The 23188-nt window shown below is 35.3% G+C and overlaps 4 protein-coding genes across 4 annotated transcripts; all 4 read left to right on the top strand.

The window, feature by feature from the left end:
- The first annotated feature begins 4296 nt into the window (after positions 1-4296).
- Positions 4297-7209, top strand: LOC117927457 (sedoheptulose-1,7-bisphosphatase, chloroplastic). The gene is made up of 8 exons (XM_034846941.1): positions 4297-4477; positions 4641-4760; positions 4898-5083; positions 5609-5690; positions 5811-6032; positions 6295-6395; positions 6538-6609; positions 6732-7209. Exons 1-8 carry the CDS (start codon positions 4361-4363, stop codon positions 7011-7013), a joined length of 1182 nt encoding a protein of 393 aa, XP_034702832.1. The 5' UTR covers positions 4297-4360; the 3' UTR covers positions 7014-7209.
- Positions 7210-8083: 874 nt separating this feature from the next.
- LOC117928449 lies at positions 8084-8817 on the top strand. Its single transcript, XM_034848330.1, has 2 exons — positions 8084-8182; positions 8265-8817. The coding sequence occupies exons 1-2, from the start codon at positions 8084-8086 to the stop codon at positions 8805-8807; spliced, it is 642 nt and encodes a 213-aa protein (XP_034704221.1). The 3' UTR covers positions 8808-8817.
- A 3736-nt stretch (positions 8818-12553) lies between these two features.
- On the top strand, positions 12554-16451 carry LOC117927974 (laccase-4-like). Its single transcript, XM_034847714.1, has 6 exons — positions 12554-12694; positions 13432-13583; positions 13755-13999; positions 14546-14674; positions 14948-15865; positions 16025-16451. The coding sequence occupies exons 1-6, from the start codon at positions 12608-12610 to the stop codon at positions 16153-16155; spliced, it is 1662 nt and encodes a 553-aa protein (XP_034703605.1). The 5' UTR covers positions 12554-12607; the 3' UTR covers positions 16156-16451.
- Positions 16452-18129: 1678 nt separating this feature from the next.
- On the top strand, positions 18130-20541 carry LOC117929214 (transcription factor DIVARICATA-like). Its single transcript, XM_034849487.1, has 2 exons — positions 18130-19252; positions 19691-20541. Exons 1-2 carry the CDS (start codon positions 18858-18860, stop codon positions 20148-20150), a joined length of 855 nt encoding a protein of 284 aa, XP_034705378.1. The 5' UTR covers positions 18130-18857; the 3' UTR covers positions 20151-20541.
- Positions 20542-23188: the final 2647 nt, after the last annotated feature.

Here is a 23188-nt window from a genome sequence, read left to right as displayed (position 1 = left end):
GATATGATAATAGATGACCACCACCTTCTCCCCGTTTCTCATTTTTTGCTTGCCATGTTTATTACCATTAATGTTCCATTTATTTTAATTTCATTTATAGTATTTAATGAGACCTATAAAAGGCTCTTGGAATAAAAAGAAAATCTCCAATTCTATCTGGGTCTCTTAGTTGTCCTCTCCTTAATACATTTATGAGAATATTTATATGTTTATAATGTTTTCAAAGGCAGGTCAAAGGTTGAACTGAAAAAGTTATTGATTTACGATTTATTGGTCGAACAGTATTTGAATCGATGATATCATAAATATATAATTTATATTTTATTAATATATATATATATATATATATATATATATATATAACCCAACATGATTTTGATCAACTAATAGTTGATCGATTTGATGGCATGATTGTCAATTCAAACTATTTGAAGTCGGATCAATTGTTAAATGATCCAATTCGTCAGATTGAATCGAAAAGGTTGTTGGTCAATGATCGAACTAGTCGATTTGATTCAATTTTCAAAACATTGTATGTAATGACCTGCTCCCAACTGTGTAAATATTGTCCACTTTTGATCCAAAGGGGCCCTCACGACTTTAAAACTCGTCTATAGGGTTAAGAGAGGAGTCCATACTTATATAGTGTCAGGAACTTTTCCTCATATTCGTTATGGGATGTCACAAACACCCCCCCATGCAGACACAACGTCCTTGTGTCCCACAGGATTGCTGGGCCAAATAGATGAACACTCCTACAGGGCCAAACAAACCACCACACCGAGGTCGGAGATCGACTCTAATACTATTTGTAACAATCTGCTCCCAACCGTGTAGATATTGTCTGCTTTGTACCCAAAGGGACCCTCATGTCTTTAAAATACATCTACAAGGTTACGAAGAGTTCATACCTTTCTCTTCTATCCGATGTGGGATGTCACAAACACCCCCCATGCAGACACAACGTCCTCGTTGTGTCCCACATGATTGTGGGGCTAAACAGACAAACACCCTTACTAGATTAAACAAACCACCACACTGAGGTCGGAGATCGACTTTGATACTATTTTGTAATGACCTGCTCCCAACTGTGTAGATATTTTCCACTTTGGACCCAAAGAAGCCCTCACAGCTTTAAAACGCGTCTGTAGGGTTAAGAGGAGTCCATACTTATATAGTGCCAAAAACTTTATCTCATATCCGATGTGGGATGTCACAAACCCCCTCCCCCTCCCCCCATGCAGACACAACGTCCTTGTTGTGTCCCACGAGATTGTGGGGTCAAACAAATGAACACTCTTACAGGGCCAAACAAACCCCCACACCGAGGTTGGAGATCGACTTTGATACCATTTGTAATGACCCGCTTCCAACCGTGTAGATATTGTCTGCTTTGGACCCAAATGGACCCTTATGACTTTAAAACGTGTCTACAAGGTTACGAGGAGTTCGTACTTATATAGTGTCAGTAACTTTATCTCCTATTCGATGTGGGATGTCACAAACACCCCCCATGTAGACACAACGTCCTCATTGTGTTCCACAGGATTGCGGGGCCAAACAGACGAACACTCCTACGGGGCCAAACAAACCACCACATCGAAGTCGGAGATTGGCTCTGATACTATTTGTAACAACCCGCTCCCAACTGTGTAGATATTGTCTGTTTTGTACTCAAAGGGACCCTCACGACTTTAAAATGCATCTACAAGGTTACGAAAAGTCTATACTTATATAGTGCTAAAAATTTTCTCTTCTATCCGACGTGGGATGTCACAAACACCCCCCATGCAAACACAACGTCCTCGTTGTGTCCCATAGGATTGCAGGGTTAAACAAACAAACACCCATACTGGGCTAAACAAACCACTACACCGAAGTTAGGGATCGACTTTGATACCATTTTGTAACAACCTGCTCCTAACTGTGTAGATATTGTCCGTTTTGGACCCAAAAGGACCCTCATGGCTTTAAAACACGTCTATAGGGTTAAGAAGAGTCCATACTTATATAACGTCATGAACTTTCCCTCCTATCCAATATGGGATGTCACATTGTATATTTTTCTTTATTCCTCTTTACATCTAACCTTTCATTTATTTTTATTTATAACAATATAAATTTTTTTTAAAGGTTTTAATTAAAAAACATCTAGAATTCTATGAAATTTGGAAAATCATAACTTTCTCTCTTACAAAAAAAAAAAAAATCATCTCTTTATCTTATTCTTTACAACTTTTAATTATATTCTTTTATCTTTCCTAGTATTCTCCTCTTTATTTTATCAATGATCATTTTTTTTTTTCTTTACTTTTGATGATCTTTTAAGTTGATGTATTTTTTTAAGAATTTATTTCAAATAAATATGAGATTCTACTTTGAATCTAGTATGCTCTTGTATAGAATCAAAGAAAATGGGAAAAACAAGGTTTTACCATGATAATTTTATATATTATTTTAATTTTTTTTTCAATATAAATAGTAAAAGTCTTATGATAATGATTAATACATCATTTTAAATTTTTATTATTATAAATAATCTTTTAGTAAATTATAAATTTCATACTAGTTTCACTCTTTTCCAATATCCATGGTATAGTTGGTTAAGGCATAACTTCAATCAGTTGAGGGACAATTGAATATCGATGATACCTTCAATTGAGCTCAGAAACTCCAGTAGTCACCTACAAAGTATGATCAATTAAGGGTCTTTTGTTACTTTTTGGATTCGCAAGCTAGAAACCTAGAGATTGAAGAGTTTTAAAACATTTATTGATAAGAGAACAACTGCATTCAATTGAGAAAATATCATGTCTCTTATTCAAAGCTCTTCTTCTAAATTCATTGATTTTCTACTTGTAAATTCATTAAGTGCATCTTCAAATCTATCATAACTTTTTTTTGTATTGTAAGTTAAACCAGTTCCAAGATTGGAAGCATCAATTTCATTCTTTATTTACTCATTGTGAGAGAATAGACGTCAAGTTGTTTGTAAACTTGAACAGATTGCGAAGGTACATTGAAATCTAAACATCCAAGTATAAAAAAAGTTTGAAGACTTTGACTTTAAAAGTCTTAGTGATAATAGAACTCTCACTTAATTAAGAACTTGAGGAAAATAGACATAGATAAAATGTCAAGTAGGATTATACATTCTTTCTCTCAAATATCTTTAATTTATTATTATTATCTAATTTCTCTATTTAATTTATTATTGTCTTATTAATTGATTATTTTTTAAAAGGTTTTTCACACCCAATTTACCTCCTCCTTTTAAGTGATTTGCTTAATTAAATTAGCTATTTTTATAAATCAATAATTTATTTGTATAGCGTATTCTTTTTTTCTTTAATTAATAAGTAGCATTGGATTATAATAATAGGTGTCGAACCATTATTAACTACATAAGAATGAAAAAGAATTTTTCTAATTGAGGTCATTGATGCCTTAATTAAAACAAGGTTAAAATTTTAAAATAACTTTTTTTCTTATTTTCCATTACTTATATGTATGCTCAAAGTATTTATAGAATATTAACAAAAAATCAATTAGAACTAGTTTGGGAAATGTTTTTTTGGGCTCGAAAATATGTTTTGATTAATTTTTTTTTTAATTAGAAAGTAGTGTTTTGAGAACTTGTTCTGAAAATTTAAGCACAAACTAACTTTTTTCTTAGTCATCAAATGCACCCTTTGGGTCTATAAGTTCGATTCCTCTATTTGCGTTCACTATTGCTTTTTGGCATTGCAAGTGGACATGTGGTAGCATTATGGTATTTTCTAAAAAATATTTTAATTATTTTCAATTATTTTTTTTAAAAAAATGTTCCAAAAAAATTGAAAATAAAATAAAACATGTATAAATTAGTTTTAAAAAAAATATTTAAATACATCTAAAATAAATTGAGAATATCCTAAGTTTTGAGATAGTCTTTTATTCATTATAAAATTATTTTTAAAAATTATTTAGCACTTAATTTTCTATCTCGCTTGTACATGTTTAATTCGGGAAGGGAAGGAAGGAATTGAACTTTCATTTCAGCTTCATTTCCAATTCCACACTCAACCCAGCGGTTCCAGGCTGCCAGCGTAGATGATAACGGAAAGCGTATGCTGAGGTGGGCGTACAGCAACAAACTCGGGGGCCCACATGTATATCTCTCCACATAGAAGCAGAGCCACAGATACACGAGCGATAATTATTAATCCCATCACTCTATCTACTCAGCACCCGCCACGTGGCGCAGCCCAGTTCTCTGCTTATCTACCCGGACCAGTCATTCCCAGTCGTTTGAGCAGCTGAGCCAAAACCACTCCTCTTTCTACTACATTTCTTCTTCTTCTTCTTCTTCAAATCTGCAATGGAGACTGGTGTCACGTGCTACGCACGTGGGGCTTTCCTCCCCACCAGTGTCTCCTCTCAGCACTCCACTGCACTAGTTTCTCCACCTTCCATCTCTCCTTCCTTCAGCTCCAAGGTAATATACATTTATACATATATTCAAAGCTTGCATGTCCATGTTGTGAGTCTGTGTATGTTGCATGATTACTAATTAATCTTCATGCCAAAACTGGGCAAAAAGAAGAGGGTGATACAGAGAAAAATTTTGTAAAAAACTTTGTATGAAATGATCATGGCAGAGCCTGAGATCAAGCTCGCTGTTCGGGGAGTCGTTGCGGGTGGTGCCCAGATCTTCACTCAAGGTTTCAAGGACGAAGAACTCTTCCCTTGTAACCAGATGCGAGGTCGGTGATAGCCTGGTAAGTACTTGTTCGATTAATATTGTTCTAGGTCGACAGCACTACTGCTTTGTTCAGTTTCTGTACACTTGTAGCCATGGAGCTGAGTGTGGGGGTGATTGGAGAGGATAAGATTTATTGGAGCTTTGTGATTACAGGAAGAGTTCCTTACAAAGGCAACGCCAGATAAGGGACTGATCAGGCTAATGATGTGCATGGGAGAAGCTTTGAGGACCATTGCCTTCAAAGTGAGAACAGCTTCTTGTGGAGGAACTGCTTGTGTTAACTCTTTTGGTGATGAGCAGCTCGCTGTGGACATGGTTGCCAACCAGCTCCTATTTGAGGTTAGACTTCATTTTGTAATCTATTCCTGGATGTTCTTTTCTTGCACTTATGTCTGCATTTTGGGAAAGGAAAATCATAGAAAATTTATAAAAGCTTTCCTGATTTTCATGAATTTTTGTTCTTTTCCTTGGTTGTTTTTTAGATTGAAACAGAGCCTAAAAGAAGAATGGTCACAAGAAATAATTCTCTTAAGAGTCTTTTGGAATGATAATTTTGTGAAAACATAGTTGTGACTTCAAGCAAATACTTTGATTCATCTTCAATCTTCAAACAGGACACTTCTAAACTCTCAACAAGAAACACAAACTGGGAAATTGCTTGCATTTATTGAACTATAGAATCGTTTCAATTTTCAAGTGGCCTATAAAATATTTTCCCCTTTCAAGAAAAAAAACAAAACAATGAGGAAGAAACTTAGTGCCCAGACATGGAACTGCTACTAAATGGTTCTATTTACCTATATAGCACAAGTCACTGAATTTAGAACGGGGTCTTGTTTAATATCTGTGAGCATTTATGCTTAGGCCTTGAATTACTCGCACTTCTGCAAATACGCTTGCTCTGAAGAAGTTCCTGAACTCCAAGACATGGGAGGCCCAGTTGAAGGTTTGCAAATCTCATCATTCTTTTAATTTGATCAGCAAGTTTGAATACTTATGAAGAAAAAAAGAAAGACGATTTAAAAGATCACCTATGACACTTCTTTTGGTTATTGGAAATGTACAGGAGGATTTAGTGTTGCTTTTGATCCACTTGATGGCTCCAGTATAGTGGACACAAATTTCACAGTGGGCACCATCTTTGGGGTGTGGCCAGGAGATAAGTTAACTGGGGTAACAGGAAGAGACCAAGTTGCAGCAGCAATGGGGATTTATGGTCCTCGAACTACATATGTTCTTGCCCTTAAAGACATCCCTGGAACCCATGAGTTCCTCCTCCTTGATGAAGGTTTCTTTCTAACAAACATAGTCGAATTTCAAATTAAATAGAAAAAACAGCTTTCAGCTATTAATTTAGAGTGCGTTTGGTAGTGATTCTTAGACGTATTTTTAGTCTTTCTAACACTTTCAAATTTTTATTTTTCAAGTATTAGAAAGACTAAAAACACTTCTTAGAATCAAACGCTTAATTAGTCACTCCATTTCTTTATAAACCAGAGGAACCTCACTCTCTGGCTTTCTCTGATGCCCTGTTTTTTCCTTCTTTTCAGGGAAATGGCAACATGTAAAAGATACAACAGAAATTGGTGAAGGAAAGCTCTTCTCCCCCGGAAATTTAAGGGCCACTTTTGACAACCCTGACTATGATAAGGTTTAATTTTTTCCTAGTTCTATTTCCTTTCTTTTTCTCGAAGGAAGGAAGAAGTAGGGTTATTGTTTTTAAGGCCCTGAGTACTGCTAAACCTTTAAACAGATATGAACTCATTTTGATTTCTTTCATTTGCCACCAACAGCTGATCAACTACTATGTAAGAGAAAAGTACACTTTGAGATACACTGGAGGAATGGTGCCAGATGTTAACCAGGTATTCCCATTCTTCCACCCACTCTCCTTAACCTATCTTATTAGTTTAATAGACAAACTAAGTTTCCCGGTTAATATTATGCATTTAAAAATTCTCAAAGAATATAAAACTTTTCCATGCAGATCATTGTAAAAGAGAAAGGTATCTTCACAAATGTGATATCCCCATCTTCCAAAGCCAAGCTGAGACTGTTGTTTGAGGTGGCTCCTTTGGGCTTCTTGATTGAGAAAGCTGGAGGCTTCAGTAGTGATGGCACTCAATCTGTGTTGGACAAGGTGATCAATAATCTTGATGAGAGAACTCAAGTTGCTTATGGGTCCAAGAATGAGATTATCAGGTTTGAAGAAACACTATATGGGTCATCCAGGCTCAAGGCAGGCGTGCCTGTTGGAGCTGCTGTCTAATCCACATATCCCCTCTGCTTTCATGCCTCTATTTTTGTATCTTTGGAACAAAATTCAAGCTATTTTCTTATACGGTTTGTATGATATAGTGCATGAAATATTCAAGTTATTTACCCCTGGAATTAAAATGTTGAATTTGTATTAAGATGAATGGATGATCAAGCAGGAATATTGGCCAGTCTTATTTTCTGAAATATGTTCTTCTGAATTATGACTTCTTTGGATGAATGATAATGAAGTTGCGTCAAGTTTTATTGCACCTTATTTCTAAAATCAACTGATGATGGTAGGTTACTGAGTTCTTGCCATACCAGGATTCCCTATAACACTATCCACCATATGAGGCATCGGCCCGTACTCTGGTTTCAGGACCAAGAACCAATCTGTTTTAGAGTTTGAACATGGAAACTGTTATTATCTCCATATCAAACAAATTTTAATGTCCTTTGCTAGAGGGAAAGCTTGTATTTCACTGCATTTAATTACTGAAAAAGAGCATACAAATCACTGGCCTGAACTACCATACACTGTCTGGCTCAGTAGTATGCAGTGACACTAGATCAGGAGTCAAATCTTTTCAAGTGGCACTCAGGTGAATAAATAAATAATTTCACTGGTGTGTAGGAAATTGCAAATCCCTTTCATGGAGCTTTCCCAAAAACAAGGTCATCCTATTCTGTTTGGGATATTGTAAATCCCTAGGGAGGTAGGCCTAGGGATTATCCCCTTTCCCTATGCCTGCATCATCCAGAGTAACATGCCAACTTTACATAGCTTCTTAGGATTCTTTCACAATGCAAATTGATGCCTTCTTTATAATTAATATTTCAGTCTGCCAGTGCAAGATGTGGATGAAGTTATGAGTAGCATACCAATCCAAAAGGCGGTTTTTCTAGAAAGAGTTTGTTATTCAATCTGAATGTAAAAAAATCCTAGAATTATATTGTTCTTGATCTGGGGGAATTTTTTCAGCTTGTGTTGGAGAAGGAATTAATATCATCAAACAAGAAAAAGTAATCATGGTAAGGGTTCTGCATTTTTTTTTTTGTTTGCAGTCATTTGTATTGGTAATGGTGGTGTCCCTTCTGTCATCTTCCATCCTCTGTAAACTTGTTTTAAGAGTTAGCAAGTTGAGCCGTGGACCACCTCATTCGCTTGGGATCAGCTTGGTACTAGTTGAATCATCTGATCCATCCTCTGGAATTATTGCCTCCTTCTACCTCTCATTCACAGAATTTACAGATACAGTAGTCAAATGCTTTTAGGATTCTGTGTTTTAAACTTTTACCCTTTCTGCAGGCACAGGCATTAGCAGTGGGGAACGGGAAATGGCGTGGAACAGTTGGAAGCATTGTGGATGCACCCATAGACAAAGTTTGGGTGATGGTGTCACAGACTAAAAGACTACCAGAATGGATGCCAATGGTTGAAAGATGCACTGACTTGGATGGAGATGAAGGCGTTCCAGGCTATATCCGGCTGGTCTCCGGCTTCATGTTCCCTCAACAAGATGGAGAAAGGTCATGGGTCAAGGAGAAGCTAGTTTTCATGAACCCATCATCACATAGTTATGCATACAAAATGGAAGCAAGCAATGTAGGTTTAGATGGGTCTGTAAATTCATTAAAGCTTGTGGATTATGGAGATGATTCGACACTAGTAGACTGGTCATTTGAGATAAACCCTTTAGACGGTGCTTGTGAGGACAGCATTATAGACTATCTAGGATTTCTCTATAAATCTTGTATTAATAGGATTAAGGGTGCCATTGAAGCTTCGGACAAAAAAGTTTGATCAGGATGTCTCAACCCTCAAAACCCACTCCAAAGGTACGACGGTTTTTTCACACCTCAAGTCCAATGGCTCAAAGTGAAAACGACATAAGCATTCGTATTGTAACTGAAAATTTATCGATTACCAAATTCTTATTCAAAGTAGTAGGACAAAATTCTAAAATCTCCAAGTATCAACTTTAAAAAAACTAATACATCAATCAAAGTGTTATTGTCTAAATAACTTCAAATTCAAAATAATTCAAACAAGACTTAAGTTTTGACATCTAAACAATATCCAAAATAAAGAGAGTTTAAACAAATATCTTAATAAATCCAAATTTCTCTCCTAACGGTCACCCCTCGCCTGAACTGAGGTTACTTAAAAGATTATTAACAAAAGGGTATGAACTCAAAATCCAATAAGAAACATTAATACAATTTCATGGATAAAACATTTTCAATCATACTTACAAATAAGATATATAACATATACTTATTTTTATAAAAACTTTTGAGTTCAAAAATGCTAATACATTCAAGATTTTCAATAAAACTTTCTCATATCCATTTCAAAACAATTTCTCATCAAAATGAAATCGAATACATTTAAAATATTTTTACTCTAGTTATCGTATGACAAATGGTTTCTAATTAGGTGAGACTTCACAATTGAGTAACTAGTTTCAAATTTGTTTCATTCAATGTAAACAAAACCAAATGTCAACAATTATAACCGGTTGACTAAGACAATAAAGTCAATTATTATAATCCGTTGACTAAGGTCATATAATATCAACTATTATAACCCGTTGACTAGGACCGAAAATGTCAACAATTATAACCTATTGACTAGGACCATATAATTTAGAGTTAAACACTCTATTTCATTAATTCACACTTACAAAAGAAAACATCATAACTTCTCAATTTTTCATTTTTCATAAATAAAGAAAATGCTCAAATATTCTTCCCACACAAAACATATATTTGATCCATGTGTAAAGATAAAAATAATATATTTACACATTTCAAAATACAATATAAAAGGAAAATTATTATTTTTTTTTATAAAAACCTGCATTAGTATCCCTTACCTAAAAAAAAACACTCAAAATCTTAAAGAATAATCTTAAAGAGCCTACTTTTTACCTAGCATAATATTATAGACAATATTTATTTTTTATTATTTATCTAAAGATATAGATCTGACAATACTAAAAATATTTTATTTAGTATTAGATATCCTAATTAATTTTTCATGTTAATATTATCACCACCCAATATTACTTTCAACTTACTAAACAATAATAAATTAATTTAATGAGTTTCCAAATTATTGTAAAATTCATTTTCTTACCTAATCTTACATTTACTATTTATTTGTTTATATACTTAAATTAAATTAAAACCTATACAAGAAACTATTATTATTATTATTATTATTATTATTATTCCCATAATCCAATTGGCACTTAACCACAATTCCACCCTCACACCCCATTATATAAATATATATTATTATCATTATTATTTCTTTCAAAGACCTATAACACCACTACGTCAAGCCACCAACTACACCCATTATTATTATTATAATAATAACACCTTTTTTTTCTCTTCTTCTTTTATTTCTTCCTTGTTTTTTTTAAACCCTTTGCTACACAACACGTATCTACATTATTATTATTATTATTTTTCTTAATTGTTCCAAAAAATCAGGCAACTCTTATTTTATTTATTTATTTATTTATATATATTCATTTGAGTAATCAAAATTTATCTATCTCCATTAATAAATCAAGTTATGTTCATAAATTTTTAATCTTTTTGACCTATAAATTAGTTAAACGAACTCTAATCAAAATTGATATATTCTAAAGAATATCTAAAGTGTTCAAAACTAATTAACGAATATAAAATAATAATTTAGGGATAAAAAAATCTTATTTGAAAAATTAATTTTCAAACTCTAAACCTCCATATCTTCAACTTTATGCTCTTTGATTTTTCTGATCAATATGTAAAAAGGTTTTCTGAATAGAGACGACAAGAAAAATCTAATTTATACCTAGAGGTTTTAAATATGAAAAGACTTTTTTACCCTTATTAAATTACTTTAATCAATTAATAATTTCTAAATTACGATTTTATCCCTAAATTGGGTCTGGGGCATTACAAGATGGCTCATTGAAATGTATTAATATCAAATAGGCCCAACTTTTTCTTTCACGTGATCTATTATTGAATATCTTAATATGGCTATAATGTAAGGTCAGATTAGATTCAAATTGGGCGGAGTTAATTAAATTACTTTAATTAATTAATAATTTCTCAATTATGATTTTACTCCTAAATTGGGTTTGAGGCATTACAGGATGACTCATTGAAATGTACTAATATCAAATAGGCCCAACTTTTTCTTTCACGTGATCTATTATTGAATGTCTTAATATGGCTATAATGTAAGGTCAGATTAGATTCAAATTGGGTGGAGTTGCTCAAGTGTTGCTGCATTGAAGCTCCTTACTCCGAGCAGGTTCAATCTGTTTTGCCCATCAAAACAATTACGGTTCCTTACATGTTCTTCACCTTTTGGACTATAATTATGAATTGACTGAGAGAGAATGAAAGCATGTGATTTCTATGGAGTAACTGAAAATGTAAATAAAGAAACAAGATGAAAAATGTGTAATCTATTCCAAATTAATGACAGAGAAGAGATAGTTCCAACAAAATTTGCCAGACCTTTCACACAACAACAGACCAGACTTCCCTGATCCATGAAAGCCATCTCTCAACAATATCCTTTTGTTCCATTGGCCGCATTTCATGTACTTATGGTCTATGGACCATTTCCCACCAAAGTCAGCATCCCCTTATGTAAGTAATAGAAGCATACATAGTACTCTTCTAGAAGAGTAGTCCTTAAGCATCTACCAAACTTTTCTTACTCTTCTTTTCTCATCACATGTTTGCAGTAGAATTGTATTGTATGGTCTCAGCATTACATATAGAAAGTACCCCATCATCACATGTGATGTACATATACTAGAGAACCTTCTTGAATCAGTTCTCTTCCCAAGGATCCATCACTCAGAGAATCTGACTCAGGCCCTTTGGCATATTGATTCAGATCCATTCATATGGGCATATTTGGTCATGTTATAGGTATTGCCTATTGGCACTTACTGGTTTACCATCTTTTGTAAGCGAACCACTCCCTATATGAAGACTGTTTCATGCTTGTGACATCTGCTCATGGAGGGATAGTTGTGACAAGGGAGTGAATGAGACATCAAGAAACCAAAAACAAAAAATTCGGAGTTTTGCTTAAAGAGCACGTAGTTTTTCAGAATTAAAACATGTAAGAATGCATCTTTTGGAGGAAATCAATCCTAAAGGTTAGGAATTGAGACATACTAGCATCTCTTTTACATCCTTAATGAAGAAGCAGCCTGATGGACAAACGTGTAGCAGTAAAATAGCTTCCATTAAGAGAGAGAGATGCGAGAGAGATGTGCAGCTGGGCTGTATGTTTCAAGCAGCCCAGATTCTGATATGGGTTGCTGTCAATGGAAAATGGCAGCAAGAGCATAGTGGACAGATAAGTACATTATGTAACATGCAAGAAAACTCAGAGGAAATAACTGGCTGACCTTCTTCATTCACCTAACAGGCTAAAAGGACATGGCATCACAAATTTATTCCTTTATAAGGTTGGAGAGGCGTGTCATGCCTCCTACATACATAAGAGTCCCAGTAAGAGCCAAAAAGCCACGAATCCCGGGAGAGAGAGAGGTACCAAAAGAGAGGAAGAAGATGGAGTCTCGGGTAGGCGCAATGCTACTTGTGGTACTGATATTTCCAACATTGGTTGGGGCCATGGTTCGCCACTACAAGTTCAGTGTAAGTACATCCCTTCATCTTTTCCTTTACTATTGGTAGCTGTTCCTATATAGCAGACGAAACATTTAAGACTGAAAGAGGCATGCCCTGCTTCAGGCATAGGCATTGCTTTGTCAATAATAGGCAAAAGAGGAAAAATATGGCGTTTTGTTGCACGTGACCCTATTCTAAAGGTCTATTCTAAGAGTCATTATTTGAGTGATCCATGTCTGGGTTTAAGAGCGGTATTATTGCATTCAACAATTCCTCCCCTAACATGACACTCTTGTGACTCCAACCCATGATCCTTGACTCATAATTCCAATGGTTGGATCGAGTTTTAACCATTTCATCCGAAACCATTTTGAGACTAATATATTGGGCAAATATTGATGTAATAGTACGCCATATATTCCTACCAAAGCCTCCAGCCTGCATAAGTCAATTTTCAAAACTTTTACGAGATATTTGGTTCCCAAAAAGCAAAGAAAGGAAGAACAAATTGAGAAAAATTATTTTTCATGTTTAAGTTACAATAAGAAAGGAAAAAAAAGGTGGTGAACTTGAAGAAACGTGAAAAAAAATAAGTTATTAAATTTAAATTTATTTATAATATTTTTTTCTATTTTCTTTTCCTTCCATTTCCCCCTCAATTTTCTAGTAACCAAAGATTAGTATACATTCTTCTCCACTTGTATCTAAGTTTTTACCAAGCTCCCCAAAAGTTAATGAAATTTATTGGTGGTGCATATATGCAGGTGGTGATGAAGAACACGACAAGGCTTTGTGCAACTAAGCCTATAGTGACTGTGAATGGGCGGTTTCCAGGGCCTAAGCTCTACGCAAGGGAGGATGACACGGTGATTGTGAGGGTCATCAACCACGTTACCTACAATGTTACCCTCCACTGGTGAGACTTTTATAAGGACTCCTTTTGCTGAACATGGGTAATAGGGCCATTCTCATGCCCAAGAAACTAGATAAAAAAATAAAAAAATAAAAAAATTGACTACTGGTTTGAGTAGTATGATTTAGCAGAATCGGAGGGAAATGACAATTTTGTGTGTTTTGGATATGGCAGGCATGGGGTGAAGCAATTGCGGACAGGGTGGTCAGATGGGCCAGCATACATCACTCAGTGTCCGATTCAACCGGGGCAAAGCTATATCTATAATTTCACTCTGTCTGGCCAGAGAGGCACCCTTCTTTGGCATGCACACATTTCCTGGCTAAGGGCTACTATGTATGGTGCCATTGTCATCTTGCCTAAGCGGGGTGTTCCTTACCCTTTCCCCAAGCCCGATAGAGAAGTTGTTGTCATATTAGGTGAGGTCGAGGTTCTCTCTCATTTTTTCCACTAACATTGTCTTTGAATTTGAAAAAAGAAAAGAAAAAGGACAGCTTCACCCATTTTCTTCCATTTAAATATTGTTATCTTCTAATTCGATAAACCCTCATGATTTTAAAATGTATTTATATAGTTAAAAAAAAACCCGTACCCATTACTTGTTCCCCTACATGATGTGAGATATCATATTTTCTGTTAGAAAAGAAGCTTGTGGCATTATATACATAAAGCAATTTTCTTAACCACATAAACTTATTCTGAAAGTTGACTGATTGGGTCAAAGTAGATAATATCTATATGAATGGGAGTGAATTGTAATGGTTTATGATAGAAAGAAATGAGACCAAATTTGCTTTACAATGATTTTGGTTGTAGAAGGGGAGTAAGCTTGTAGACATCCTCAAATATTTGTTTTGACTGTCATCTAGTTTGATTGCAGAGAAAACACTTCAAAGAACATGAAATGGGGATTACAAACTGTCCCTGACAGATTTGCTAAATGCACTTATATTCTGTGATTATAGGGGAATGGTGGAAGGCGGACGTTGAAGCTGTGATCAACCAGGCTATACAATCCGGTTTGCCACCAAATATATCAGACGCGCACACCATTAATGGCCATCCAGGCCCCACATCAACTTGCTCTTCTCAGGGTACTGACACCGGGTATACATTGTCTTGTGTTTTTTTTCCAATCCTAATGCCCCCCTCCCTACCCATTTTTTTCCTCTTTTATCCAGAGTTCTTCACCACCCATTCATTTTTGAAAGAAACAACATTTCAATCAGAAAGTATTGAGCTGAAAAATGTTTTCAACCTGCGTAAACCAGAAAGAAAATCACAAATGATTTTGGAGGAGACAACAGAGTTGATAGTGTTGCTACCTATAACTGCATTCTCCCTGATATATATGAAACCGTGAGCAGGTTATACTTTGAATGTTGAAAGTGGAAAGACCTACATGCTGAGGATCGTCAATGCTGCTGTGAATGATGAGCTGTTTTTCAAGATTTCTGGCCATCAACTGACCGTTGTGGAGGTGGATGCCATCTATGCCAAGCCCTTCAAAACTGATACCTTATTCATAGCTCCAGGGCAAACCACAAATGCCCTTTTAACTGCAGATCAAGGCGCTGGCAAGTACTTGATTGTCGTGTCGCCTTTCATGGATGTTCCTATCCCAGTAGACAACATCACAGGAACTGCTATTTTAAGCTACACAGGCACCCTTGCTGCTTCCCCTACTGTCCTTACCACCAGCCCTCCTCAAAATGCAACCCAATTAACATCAAGCTTCATGGACTCTCTTAAGAGCCTCAATTCAAAGCAGTACCCTGCAAATGTGCCATTAGCTATAGACCATTCTCTTCTTTTCACCATTGGTGTTGGGGTCAATCCGTGTTCTACATGCGTAAATGGGAGCCGCCTTGTGTCCTATATCAACAATGTTACCTTTGTGATGCCAACTACTGGTCTCCTTGAAGCACATTACTATAACATAGGTGGGGTTTTCACTGTTGACTTTCCTGGAAACCCTCCCATTGCCTTTAACTATACTGGCACTCAGCCATCAAATATGCAAACCATGAATGGCACAAGGCTGTACAGATTGGCCTATAATTCAACAGTTCAAGTTGTGATTCAGGGGACTGCAATGATATCACCAGAGAGCCATCCAACCCATCTTCATGGCTTTGATTTCTATGCAGTTGGGAGGGGACTAGGGAATTTTGATCCAGTGAATGATCCCAAGAAGTTCAACCTCATTGACCCTATTGCAAGAAACACAATAGGAGTACCATCAGGGGGATGGACTGCAATCAGATTCAGGGCAGACAACCCAGGTAGACCTACTGGCCTTATCTTTTTATTTCCTTGTCGTAGGCAGGTAAGGTAAATCAACTGCAGGGACTAATGGCCAAGCACCAATTATTTCAAACATGACCCTTTACTTTTGTCTTCAAAGAAGCATAAAATTGAGCAATTTCTGATGATGGGTGTAGGTGTGTGGCTGCTGCATTGTCATTTGGAAGTACACACAACTTGGGGGCTCAAGATGGCCTTTCTGGTGGAGAATGGGAAAGGTCCAAATGAGTCACTTGTACCACCTCCCTCTGACCTTCCAAAATGTTAGATAATTCCAAAATGCCTCAACTGCATCACAAGACTAAGCAAAAAAAAAAGGAGAAAGAAGAGGATGGAAGCTGCAGGGGAACAAAGAAAAGAAAGATTTAAGGGACTGCTTGTTTTCATGAAAGTGGAGGAGGGTGAGCAGTGTTGCACAATTTTCTGTCTTTTCTTTTTCTTTCCATGCTGCCAATGTTTGAAGTTACATAGCCTTGTATAACTGAGTATGAGGGGGGGTTTTACTCATAAGATCTTGGATCATGGTTGGAAAATTTGAATTTGGTTACAAAACCCTTATCACTAGCTTGAACCCACATTTCCCTCATAGGAAACAGGCACTTCATCCATTGAGCTACAGGTGCATAAACATAATTAAACCATCCATGATGATCAACAATATTGGTTTTCTAACCTTAGTTTTTAGTTATAAATTGAATAAATAAGAAACTTTTGTTATAAAAAAAATGGATGAAATTTAATGATTTTATAAATCCTTATACTTCAATCATTAACATATATTTATGTGACAATAAATCAATTTTTTTACATTTATTTTTATATGAATTAGTAGTGACAATTTTAACATAACATGTGATAAAGAATTTTAGTGGATTCAGGTTATGTTAACTGGTATAATCTATTTAATAAAAAGGTTGTGTTCAAGTTTAACTATTTAATTTGTTTAACATATTTATTTAATCGTATCAAAATGAGCTATATAATTCATTTACTTAATTATGTTAAAATCATCTACTTATGATTCAATCTATTTATTTCCTATTTAACAAATATGAACTTACTAATTTTATACATCTAAAATTTTTAATTTAAATATCATACAATTAAAAAAAATTAAATAATTAAGTAAAATTTTATTTATTTTATTATAAATATTAATAAGATAATAAAAAATGTAAAATTAAAATTAAAATTTACTTTCTACATTCTAAATTATTAAAATTTAAAATTAATTCAATTAATATTTAAAAAATTTAAGCTTAAAACTTAACATTTATAAATTTAAAATTTCAAATAAATTAAACGAGTTATAATTATATTAACATGTTTAATAAGTTAGAATTATGCAATGGGTTTAAGAAGTTTAAAATCATCTTAATTAGTTATACATTGATTCATATACAATTCAATTTTACACATTTAAAAAGATTAAATAGGTGGTATCGTTACATTCCTATGATGAATTATTGTATTATCATTTTCGTCATTCAGACACTATTATTAAACGGTTATTTGATTAAACGTATCTTTAAAAATCCAAAATTTGAAATTTAACCTCTCATCCTTTTTTTGACTTTATTTGAATAAAAATGCTCTCATTATTTTTTTTTATAAAAATAACTCTCTTTTTTAAAACCTACATGTAAATATTTGAATGACAAATAACATTTATGTAAAAAAAAATGAATTATTTTTTAAGAAAAAAATATGAAAATGATTAAATTTAAAATTTAAGAATTATTTTATCTTATTTAACTAAATATTTCATTATTAAACGAGTCATATTCAAACGAAGTAAATTTTTATTATTTCTTATCTTAACACGACACATAGACATACACGTATTCTTATTCGATATGATGAGATACTTCTTAGTGCGATCCTAAATAAAGCTTATTAGTTTACACATATACTATAAAAAGTACGATATCAAAATGTTTATTTTGGCTAAAAATTTTCAATATATAATTTTTATTTTTTTTACAAGTATATAGATGAATAAAATGATAACATATTTCAACTGGTGAATCATTTTCCTATGAAAAGACGTGCATGAAGGGTAACTTCATTAAAGTTGAAGGGAGGGTTTGAGGAAATGAAGCACTCAAAATAAAATAAAATAAAGAAAAAAAAACAAAAATTTGAAAAGAAGGAAAAGAAAGAAAATGGTTAAGGAGGGTGGTATCATAATATAACATATTCTTTGGATGGAGAAGAGCACCACACCTCCAATCCCCACAAGCCATCTTTCATGTCTCCTTTTCTCTTTCTTATTCTTCTCTCCTTTGGATTCATCCACCACCAACACCACCCAAAACCATTCTCCTTTTGATTCTTCTCTTTTTTCACTCCCCCAAGGGCCAAGGGCCAAGCCCCCTCTTGCTTTCCTTCCCATTTTTTCCCCTCCTCTCTTTTTTCTTCTACTTGAGGTTTTTTGCTTCCATCTTTGCCTTTGCAGCAAAGGAAATTTCAGGAACTAAAGTATTTTCCCCTGCTTTTCTGACTGGATTCTTTCAGAATCTCTCTCTTTTCTCAACTGGGTCTCTTTTCTCTTTGCTCTTGGGGTTCTTCTTGTTTTGGTCTCTTTCACTTCCTTTGTGAACTTGGGGTCACTGGGACTGTAGTACAAAGAAATCTTCCTTCCTTCCTTCGAATTTTCAACTTTCTGTGCTTCAAGTTCAGAAATTTCATCTGGGTTTTGCTTTTCCTTTCCATTCTCTGGGTTTTATTCTTTTTCTTCCTCCTTTTTTTCTTCCACCAAGATTCTCTCCGATTCTGAAAAGGTTGGGTCTTTTCTGGATTCTTCAAGTTTATGCTATTGAGAAAAAGGGTATTCTGATTCCTTATAAATGATTCTAAACTGAATGCCTCTTGGACCAGTGTGAAACCTTCTTCACTCTTCACAAACTCTCTTCTCAATTCAGTATGCATTTTTTGCAAGCTGTTACTGCGTACTAAGTTGTGGCTAGTATGGAAACTCTCTATCCAGCTTCGCATATATCGACTTCGAATTGGTGGTTGCAGGACAGCAACAGCACCCAATGGACTAAAGAAGAGAATAAGAGGTTTGAGAGAGCTCTTGCTATTTATGATGAGAACTCTCCGGATCGGTGGTTGAAGGTGGCGGAAATGATCCCGGGGAAGACTGTGTGGGATGTGATACAGCAGTACAAGATACTGGAAGAAGATGTCAACGATATAGAAGCAGGGATGCTTCCAATTCGTGGCTACCTTGCCCCTTCTTTTACACTGGAGTTGGTTGAGAATCGTGGCTTGGATGCGTTAAGAAAGAGGACCGCCACTATGGTTCGAGCTTCTGATCAGGAGAGGAAGAAAGGGGTTCCATGGACAGAAGATGAGCACAGGTGAAATCCCTTTGAAACCCATTGTTTGGTTGCTGAGAAAACTAGGAAAGAAAATATCATAAATAGTACAAAGAAACTCAACTGCAGTCTAGCTAAATAATTGTGCATGATTTAATTGAGCTGTTTGTTTGATTTTTCTTGTTTCCATTTTTCTGTGAACCACAAAACCAATAGATAGGAAATAAATTGGTTTGATTGTCTGATTTCATTTCTATGGTGCATTGCCTACTGTAATAATAGCTTTAATTAGAGTGGGAATTTTAGGTAAGGACTTAATTTTGAACCCAATTAATCATAGCTTTGAATGAAGATCTGATGTGGGTTTGCTGATGGATTGATGTATTCATACCCCTTTGTACTGTGTGGCTTGAATCTTGAATTCCTTTTTCTGATCCTGCTTTTTGTTCTTGACATGGGTGGTTTGATGATAAACACCAGGCGATTTCTGATGGGTCTTATAAAGCATGGTAAGGGAGACTGGAGAAACATATCCCGGAATTTTGTAGTATCTAAGACGCCTACTCAAGTAGCCAGCCATGCCCAGAAATACTTCGCTAGGCAGCTTTCAGGAGGGAAAGATAAGAGGAGGCCGAGCATCCACGACATCACAACGGTCAATCTGACCGACACTACTCCCCCAGAGAACAATAAATCTCCTTCATTGCATCACTCAACTGCACTTCAGTCGCAGCAGAAGTCCACTGGTGCTCCAAAAGTAATACTGGACTGGGATCATTCCAATGATGGAGCCCTCATGGTATTCAATTCGACTCATGGCAATTTGTTCATGCCATCGCCATATGAAGTTGCTTCCTTCGGTGCCCATCATGGAGCTCATATTGTGCCTCGCAATCCAGTCTTTCAAATCCAATCTGCAAGACATCAAGTTCGTGGATGAGCAAATCGGGTCCAGAAGAGAAGAGCAGGGGAGTTGATGGACAAGGAAGCAGTCTCTGTAGTTCCTCAGTGGATTGAGGAGAATTCTGATGTTATGGTGCCCTAGGTAGGCATGGTTTTTTGTGTGATTACATGAATGAGGAGTTGAGCTACTACTTAAAAGATTTTCTCGACATTATGGAAAGATGGGATAGCATGATGGTTCAAAATTCAGAGTGTCTGAGTTATGAAACTGAAATGAAAGACTCTTGGGTTTGTCTATATTTTTTTCCTCCATTGTTTAAAAGTCTTTGAAATGGTTTGTATCAGACAGATTTTTACATACCCAAAGTGATGATGTTCTGTTAAGCATGACATGAAAGCTTGGCAGCATTAAGAAGCCGCTTCGATTATTCTTTATTATAGACAAACATTCCTCATGGAGTTTTTTATCATTTCGTCCAAATACTTGTTCATCATCCATTCTGTTGAAATGGAAAACGCTTAAAGCCATTTCTTGAAGTTAATGATTCCAGGCTTGAAATTTCACACTCCTGCATCTCCAGATATTTTCAACAGCCCTTTGGCCTAATAATTGAAACTTTTTTTCTTTGTTATTATTATTAGATTTTAACAGATGGGTTGACAAGTGGTTATGGGTTTTATACAGTTTTGTGACTCTGACCTGCACTTGCCTGCCTGTAGTAATTGGTGGTATGGCCGAATTGGCTGACTCAATTACCACTCTTTTTTTTAAGTTCCAGTATCTGATAGCTTACTTTTTGCCCACAGGGCCACAGCCACCCTTAGATTTTGTGTGTCCAACAAGGCAAGTTGACCCAAGCTTGATAACTATTACCTAGTAGAAGCTGAGTCTGCATTCCACCAAACTGAGCATCTAATGCTTCAATCGGTATTAGAACATTGGAAAGATTCACGTAAGCGTACCATGGTCATGGTGGCCTCTATGAGTTTTTCCAATCTTCTTTTTACTCCATTTGAGGTCTTTGCTTTTTACTCTTAATACTTGTTTTTTTTCCGGCAATCCTATTGTTAGTGGTGGCAGGACTATTGTATTAAGCATGGTATCTTCTTTTACAAGTCCCTCAAAGCATCATGTTTTTGTATGATTCTTTTATATTTTCGTTTGACAATCCAACCCAAATCAGAAAAGGACTCCTAAATGTGTCTAGAATTTGTGGACATTGTAAGGTCTTCATGGGAACAGAATCTACCTTTTCCTTTCCCATTTTGCAGAATGTGATCTTGACTTTACTCAAGAAGATTGTAGCTTTCGGTTGTTCATCTCTAAATGGGTGTTGAAATCATTTCTTAACTCTCCCATTATGCTGCATTGGCCGCCAAGAAGATCTGCAATAACATAAAGGAGATTGGAATCTCTTAATTTTCGGAAAACAAGAGTATTTTCCCTGGTCTACGACGCTTGGCCTTAATTAAATATTTGATTATACTATTAGAAATGCCCCCATGGCTTTCAATAGACTGCCAAAAAAAGAGAAGGATTCGGTGCTTAATGAAGAATCTAATACAGGAAAAGAATATTGATTAAAATGCTCAAAGGGAAAAGGGAAATGGGTTGACATAAGATGATTAGAGAATCACAATGGAACAGTATCATTTTTCATTCAATTACCAAACCCCCTCCCCTGCAACTATTAAACTAGCTCACTTGACTTTTTTCTTTTTGTGGGAATGGGCTGATCACTACCTCAATGCTATTCCACAAACAATTAATAAATGAAGTACAAAAAAGAAATGGGTGCCTCCCAATATGCTGTGTACTGTGTTTGTTTCCTCTTAGTTGCCAATGTGGTTGCTACTACCACCATTGTTGCTACTGCAACTATCAAGAAAAAGCCAAGCGCCCACCCATGTCGCTTTTGCTTATATCATTTTCTTAGCCACACATGAGCAATAAAAGTTCCCGAGGCAACATGAGCAATACAACTACTGTAATTAACTTTTCTTTCATAAATGACAAAACTACCAACTTTATATCTTTTTTTTATAGCAGAAGCAGCCTTTCTGCAAGTTGCATAAGAAAGCACTATGCCCACTCAAACATGGGCTCAAAATCATATACTTTAGGCCATCTTTTCCTCCAAAAGAAAAAGCCTTCTTTATCAATTTTTTTTCTCTTTTGATTATTTGCTCTTAAAAATCGTTCAGATGAACCATGCATGCATCGGACTTGTAGACATAAAAGTCTCCACTACCTAGAAAGATATGTTCTTGCCGTGGTGACACTTCTTCAATGACCCACCAGAGATCTAGTGATCATCCCTGAAAGCCTTTTGTCATGAGATAATTATATAATCAAGAACAAGTACTCAATGAGAGGATGGTGAAAGTAGGGAATTCAACTCTAGTTGGTTATATAACTTACAAGAGGAGGCGAATCTTTGGTCACTTTGTAATTGGAAGACACTTGTGGGTGTGGCAATAACCTTCAAATGGAATCTCATTGTTTATGTGAGAAAAATAGACTCCAAATGTTAATAAATGTGTTAAAAGTGTTGATATTTCACTAGGTCTGCACTTTTCTTTTGGGTTTTTTGATCTGATTGACTAGTGAGGTGAGGCAAAAAGGCCTTTCTGATGAACTTTTCTCTGTTCTCTTGATTCTTAGATTCTATGATCTGTTCTTACTATTTCTTGACCAACAGCATAATCTCTTAGTTATATTTGAAACTTGCATCGTTATTACTAAAAACAGCGAAAATTTTACCAAGGAATGTGTTCAGCAATGGGTTTGGCCAATGTAAGCAGCTTCTTCAACAGCCTCCGAGATGGTTCCTGCAACAAATTATTTACACTCTCATTTCACAGTCTGAAGAGAAGATTAAATTACTTAATTATAGGACCATAGTCAAACCAATTAAGGGTAGAACAGGAAGTGGAGGACAAAATATAGAAACTTCTGCATCAGACCTTTCAATTTTGTTATAAGACTACTGCATTCCTTAGTACAAAAATGATTCCATTGGGAATTCTCTCCAAATGAGTTATCTGAAATAGAGTGTCTTCTTTTAGTCACAT

This window comes from Vitis riparia, chromosome 13 (genome assembly GCF_004353265.1).
Source record: "Vitis riparia cultivar Riparia Gloire de Montpellier isolate 1030 chromosome 13, EGFV_Vit.rip_1.0, whole genome shotgun sequence".
Taxonomy (NCBI): domain Eukaryota; kingdom Viridiplantae; phylum Streptophyta; class Magnoliopsida; order Vitales; family Vitaceae; genus Vitis; species Vitis riparia.
Note: the sequence above shows the minus strand (reverse complement) of the source record. Positions and strands in the feature narration are given on the sequence as shown.

Excerpts from the sequence above, each read along its gene's own strand:
- LOC117929214 (XM_034849487.1), top strand. The coding sequence starts at position 18,858 with ATGGAAACTCTCTATCCAGCTTCGCATATATCGACTTCGAATTGGTGG. Across the intron at positions 19,253-19,690 it reads TGGACAGAAGATGAGCACAG|GCGATTTCTGATGGGTCTTA; the intron begins GTGAAATCCCTT and ends GATAAACACCAG.
- LOC117928449 (XM_034848330.1), top strand. The coding sequence starts at position 8,084 with ATGGTGGTGTCCCTTCTGTCATCTTCCATCCTCTGTAAACTTGTTTTA. Across the intron at positions 8,183-8,264 it reads ATTCGCTTGGGATCAGCTTG|TCAAATGCTTTTAGGATTCT; the intron begins GTACTAGTTGAA and ends CAGATACAGTAG.
- LOC117927974 (XM_034847714.1), top strand. The coding sequence starts at position 12,608 with ATGGAGTCTCGGGTAGGCGCAATGCTACTTGTGGTACTGATATTTCCA. Across the intron at positions 13,584-13,754 it reads TACAATGTTACCCTCCACTG|GCATGGGGTGAAGCAATTGC; the intron begins GTGAGACTTTTA and ends TGGATATGGCAG. Across the intron at positions 15,866-16,024 it reads ATTCAGGGCAGACAACCCAG|GTGTGTGGCTGCTGCATTGT; the intron begins GTAGACCTACTG and ends TGATGGGTGTAG.
- LOC117927457 (XM_034846941.1), top strand. The coding sequence starts at position 4,361 with ATGGAGACTGGTGTCACGTGCTACGCACGTGGGGCTTTCCTCCCCACC. Across the intron at positions 4,761-4,897 it reads GCGAGGTCGGTGATAGCCTG|GAAGAGTTCCTTACAAAGGC; the intron begins GTAAGTACTTGT and ends TTGTGATTACAG. Across the intron at positions 6,396-6,537 it reads ACAACCCTGACTATGATAAG|CTGATCAACTACTATGTAAG; the intron begins GTTTAATTTTTT and ends TGCCACCAACAG.